Raw genomic sequence first — 5307 nt, 5'->3', positions numbered from 1 at the left:
CCCTTGTTGGCCTCCCCATGTTGGCCTCCCCCCTGCCTCGCCGGGCACGGGAGAACTTGCGCCGGTGCGGAGGGGGGACGCTGCTCCCAACAATGCCCGCCTGGAGACGGTGCGGGGCGAGCACGGAGCCATCCCGAGCGAGTTTCTTCTTCCTGCCCGGGGCTCGCCGCCCGCCGGCGTGTCAAAAAAAAAAAAAAAAAAAAAAAAAAAAGGAAAAAAAAAAAAAAGATAAAGTTGGTGAATGATAAAGACCGTATTTTCCACGCTTTGGGTGCAGGACCAGATGATCTAGAAAATGAGCTGAAATAGATTCAGCCTCAGAGCCTGTTGTGAAGAGCAGCTGATTCCCCTATTTCTGGCCAGATGGCTTCTGAACACAGATTTGCATTCATTTTCGCTTAATATCGTCCAAAATAGTGGGGCAGCTGCATTTGTTGTCAAAAAGGTTTAAAACTCCCTTTCTTTCTGGGGCAGGATCGTTACCTTATGTGATGGGCTTATGGAACTTTTTTTTTTTTTTCCCTCTTTAGTCAACAGTATCAGATTTAAAAGGATTTGTTTTAAAACCTCCTAATTTGGTAATCAGATTTAAATCGCCTCGGCGCGTGTAATCTGAATTAAAGCTACTGTAAATGATTTTAGGCATTACGCTTTCGTTAGCGCGGGGAAGGCACAACTTCGGCTTTGTTCGGTGCGTTTTAGGAAATGTGTCACAATCAGAGCGGGGCCGGCCGCTTTCGCCTCGTTTTTAGGAGCGCTCGTTCCCCGGATCGGGGCAGCGGCGGCCGCGGCCCCCGAGCACAGCCCCCGGGCGGCGGGGCTGGGAGCGCCCCGGCACCGCTCCGGGTGCGAACTTCGCTTGGCTCCGTCCCTCCGCCGTGCCCCTGTCGCGTCCTGGGTAATCTGTTCGCCTGCAACTCCAAAGCTCCGGGCTGATTATGAATCCGGGAATTTCTTTTAATTTCTCATGAATAGTTTCCATACACTTTGATTTAAGGTTATTAACATTCTATAGACAGTGGCATCTTTAATATGTGGCGATCGCTTCTAAAGACTAATCTCATTACCCTCAAATAGTCATAAAATATGATTTTATTATACTTACGTATTTAATTAGACGGCCAGCAATGTAATGGATTTTGAGATCGGGTAGAGCAACAGCTTTGATAATTCACTTATCTTTGGCAATAGTCATTAACCCCCAACACCAGCAAAATAGATTGCTTTCTAACACATCTTTTTTTTTCGCCCCTTGGAGAAAGGATCGGGGGTCTCCTGATAACACGAATCGGACTTCGATTTTCACCGATTAATTAAAATATTAACGTACGGACTTTGGCAATTCCAAATATATATATATATATGTTAAAAAAAGGGAAAAAAAAAAAAAAAAAAAAAAAAAAGGGGAAGCCCTGACCCAAACCGCGAGGAAAAAGCTCGCCGCCCAGGGCGGTGCTGGGCTGCGGCCGCCGGGCATGTGCACACTTATGCACACAGATACACACACATATACACTTACAGATACACTCACACATATACACACACGCGTGTCCGTGTACACGGGGCCGTGGGCAGGAGCCAGGGAGGAGGCTCGGGGCATGGCCGGCCGCGGCGTGGGTGCGTGTGTGTGTGTGTGTGTATGTGTGTGTGTGTACATGTGTGGGGGGGTGTGCTACTGTGCGTGCACGTGTGTACATCTGTGTGTACATGTGTATTTCTGTCCAACTGTGCGCGTGCATCTGCCTACATCTGTGTGCGTGTGCACATCTGTGCGTGTACATCTGTGTGCGTGTCTACATCTGCGCGTGTATCTGTGTGCGGGTGCCCATCTGTGCACGCGTGTCCCTCTGAGCACGCGTGTCCCCCTGGGCCTGGGCGGCTCTCCAGCTGCGGGCGACCCCCGAGGGCCGCGCCGTGCCCCGACCCCGGGCCCCCTTTGTCCACCGCGACCCCCGGCCCCCCCCCGCGGCCCCCCCCCCCCCGACGGCCCCTGCCCTGTCCCGGCGCGGCCCGTCGGGGGGCGGCCCCTCCCGCCGCAGGTGCCTGGGCGCCCCCCGGCGGGGTCCGCCTGCGCCCCCCGGTGCCGAGCGCTGCCGAGCCGTGCCGAGCCCGCACCCCCTGCCCCTCTCGGAGAGCCGCGCTCCGGGGGGCAGACAACCGGGGGGCCAGCCCGGGGGCCAGCCGCGCGCGCCCCCCGCTCCCCCCCCGGCGGGGCCGCGCCGTGCCGAGCCGTGCCGAGCCGAGCCGTGCCGTGCCGGTCCATATATGGCGCTGGCCCCGCCCCCCGCGTCACGCTGACAGCGCGGCTCCCGCGGCGGGGCCCGGCTCCCGGGAAGGGCGCTCCTGGGGGAGGGAGGGCCGGGCTCCGCGCCGCCGTCCATTCCGCGAGACGCCACGGGCCCGCGCCCCGCTCTCCCGTGCCCGGGAACACCTCCGCGGCGGTCGTTTTTTTGCGTTTATTTGTCTTTTGGAGCGGGAGAAGCCTCGCCAGAAGTGGTCGATTCAGCAGTGTCCCGAAGCTTTTTTTTTTTTTTGACGCCGTTTTCACTAGGATGACACCGCGCTGAGCGCGCCTGCAAACAACAACACAAATATTTATTCTTTCGAAAAAAAAAAAAAAAAAAATCGCCGCGCAGGCGGCCCGCCGGTCTTTAAACTTTTTTTTTTTTTTCTTTTTTTTTTTTTTTTTTTTTTTTTTTTTTTTTTTTTTTTTTTTTTTCACCCACCAAGCTGGAACGCCATCCAACTCGCTGCACAGAAGTACTCAGTAAATTGTTTATGTCGTGCCAATACAGGACAGCCTGAAGAAGGAAGCGAGACTCGAACTGGGCTTTTCTCCTGCCGCTCACAGGGAGTAAAGTCATCTCTTGTATTCCAGTCGCCAAGGAGAGGGAGAGCGAGCGAGCGAGAGAGCGAGAAAATCCAGCGGCAACCAACCCGCCCCGCATCTGACATTTCCCTCAGCTTGAACCCCTTTTGGCTCGGAGCTGGTCTCGCCCCAATCTGTTTTAATGTTTGGGATTCAGGAAAATATACCAAGAGGCGGGACGACCATGAAAGAAGAGCCGCTGGGCAGCGGGATGAACCCGGTCCGCTCGTGGATGCATACCGCCGGGGTAGTGGATGCTAACACGGCCGCCCAGAGGTACGTCCCCCCCCGCTCCCCCGGCCCGGCACGGCCCGGCCCGGCCCGGCCCGGCCCCGGCGCTGCTCTGCAGCCGCCCTCGCCCCCGCTCCGCAGCCCCGCGGCCGCCCCTTCCCCGCGCCCCTTCCCCGCCGCCCGGCCGCTCTCACCCGCGCCTTGTCTTGTTTTCTCCCGCAGCGGCGTGGGGCTGGCTCGGGCGCATTTCGAGAAACAGCCGCCTTCCAATCTCAGAAAATCCAATTTTTTCCACTTCGTCTTAGCTCTGTACGACAGGCAGGGGCAGCCAGTGGAGATTGAGAGAACAGCTTTTGTGGACTTTGTGGAGAAAGAGAAAGTAAGTCCGTCTCTCTTCCTTTTCTGTCCCCCTCCCCTACTCGCGCTGTAATTACACGGAGATGATTTTCGCTTCGAGTTAAACCCGGCCGGCTCGGACGGGACTCCAGGGGCACCACGTGCGGGCCCCGTTAGCACCGGCACCGGACCCGGGGGGCGTGCGGGGACCGGGCCGGGCCGCTGGGCGGGCGGGGATGCGGCTGGAGGTGCGGGGCTCGGGACATCAGCAGCGCCCCGCAAAGGGGCTGCGGGCTCGGGGCTGCCCAGCGCGGTGCTGAGCCGCTGCAGGGCCGAGCGGGGTGCTGGGCAGGAGAAGGCGAGCGCTGATTTTTCGTGCTAAATGTAATCATTTATCGTTGCTTGCAGGAGCCAAACAATGAAAAAACTAACAATGGGATTCATTATAAACTTCAGTTATTGTATAGCAACGGTAAGTCGGCCTTCCCCCCCCTCCGCACGGCCGTGTGCCCCCGGGAAAGCGGGGCTCGCTGCTCCCGGGCCTTCCCCGGGACGCGCACGGTGGGCGAGGGAACGGCGGGGCGCACGGCAGGAAAACAAACCGGGGCCGATCGATAAGTCGATGGTACTTCACATGATTAACCGGCCGGCCTTCGAGTGGAAAGTAAAAAAAGGGGATCGATCGGCGCTCCGGCAGAACGTCACTTTGCGGGGACTTGGGGCGAATTAGCGGTAATTACCGCGCCGGGGTACGGCGGGCTCCGCGCCCCGGCCCACGCGTGGGGCCCCGTGGGCAGGCTCGGCTCCGGCCCCCTCCCCTTTCTCTCTTTTTAATTTTTTATTATTATTATTATTTTAATTTTTTTTACTGGCCGGCTGCGCCCCGCGGGCGGCAGCGGGGCGGCTGGCCCGGCGCTCTCGGGGTGGCTCCGGGGTGGCGAGCGGCTAACAGGGGTCTCTGCTTGCCTGCAGGAGTCCGGACGGAGCAGGACCTCTACGTTCGCCTCATCGACTCCATGACCAAACAGGTGAGAAAGTTTCCTCTCTCCTCGTTGCTCGGGCCCCCCCTGCGCCTTATCCCCTCGGCCGGGAGCGCCCCGGGAGCGCGGCCACCTGCGCGGGGCGGTCGGGCCGGGGATGCTCCGTGTCGGGGCTGCGGGCAGCGTTTGCATCGTAAAGCAGCGTGTGTAGCATTAATGCAACGTCACGAGGACAGGCGTTCGGTCTAATTAATTTAGCGAGGGGTAGAGGAAGGGAAAAGCCCCGTCGAGTTGCTGGGATTTCTTTTTCGGCGCACTTTTTTCCCCCTGTAACTTTTTTTTTGTTGGCGATGTTTTCCCTCGGTGAGCGAAGGGCAGTCCTCGTGCCAGGCGCTCGGAAGCTGGCCGTGATTAGTCCTTTTCTTTTATAATGCGGTGATCTAGTGACGCGAGACGTTTATTTGGATTTAAAAGTTAAATGTGCTGAGGTGAAAAGTCAGCTTGTTCTCCTCTAGTCCATATTCACCTCTCAGCCCCCCATCTCCATAATTCAAACTCCATGCTCCAGGGGTCACCCAAACCCGTCCATTTCCCTGAGATCAGCTTCTGTTTCTTCCTCAAACCTCTGTCATACCTTGTAAATAACATAATTACAAGCAGTTCCTTATTAAATTATTTAACCTGTCTTGGTCAACTTTTCCGATGATAACTACATGTTATCAGCGTTGCACCTCAGCAATTAAAGACAGAAAGCTCCTTGCTGCCTTTGGATTTAATCAACTTTATATATATATATTTTTTTTTTCGGAGAGACATTTCAAGATTTTTTTTATTATTCTTTTGGGGAGGGGTGGGGGGGAAGGAGGAGGTGAGAACGGGGCATAATTTACA

At 56.6% G+C, this 5307-nt stretch overlaps 1 protein-coding gene across 12 annotated transcripts in view; it reads left to right on the top strand.

The window, feature by feature from the left end:
• Positions 1-2568: 2568 nt before the first annotated feature.
• Positions 2569-5307, top strand: part of EBF3 (EBF transcription factor 3) — a 118605-nt gene continuing 115866 nt past the window's right edge. For all 12 annotated transcript variants that reach the window (XM_035330149.1, XM_035330146.1, XM_035330142.1 and 9 more), the window contains exons 1-4: positions 2569-3145; positions 3323-3479; positions 3845-3908; positions 4409-4464. In XM_035330149.1, the coding sequence (XP_035186040.1) occupies positions 3012-3145; positions 3323-3479; positions 3845-3908; positions 4409-4464 (411 nt within the window). In that variant the 5' untranslated portion in view covers positions 2569-3011. The remainder of the gene's footprint in view (positions 3146-3322; positions 3480-3844; positions 3909-4408; positions 4465-5307) is intronic.

The sequence above is a fragment of the Oxyura jamaicensis genome, chromosome 6 (genome assembly GCF_011077185.1).
Source record: "Oxyura jamaicensis isolate SHBP4307 breed ruddy duck chromosome 6, BPBGC_Ojam_1.0, whole genome shotgun sequence".
NCBI classification, from domain to species: domain Eukaryota; kingdom Metazoa; phylum Chordata; class Aves; order Anseriformes; family Anatidae; genus Oxyura; species Oxyura jamaicensis.
This window is presented reverse-complemented; position numbering and strand designations above follow the sequence as displayed.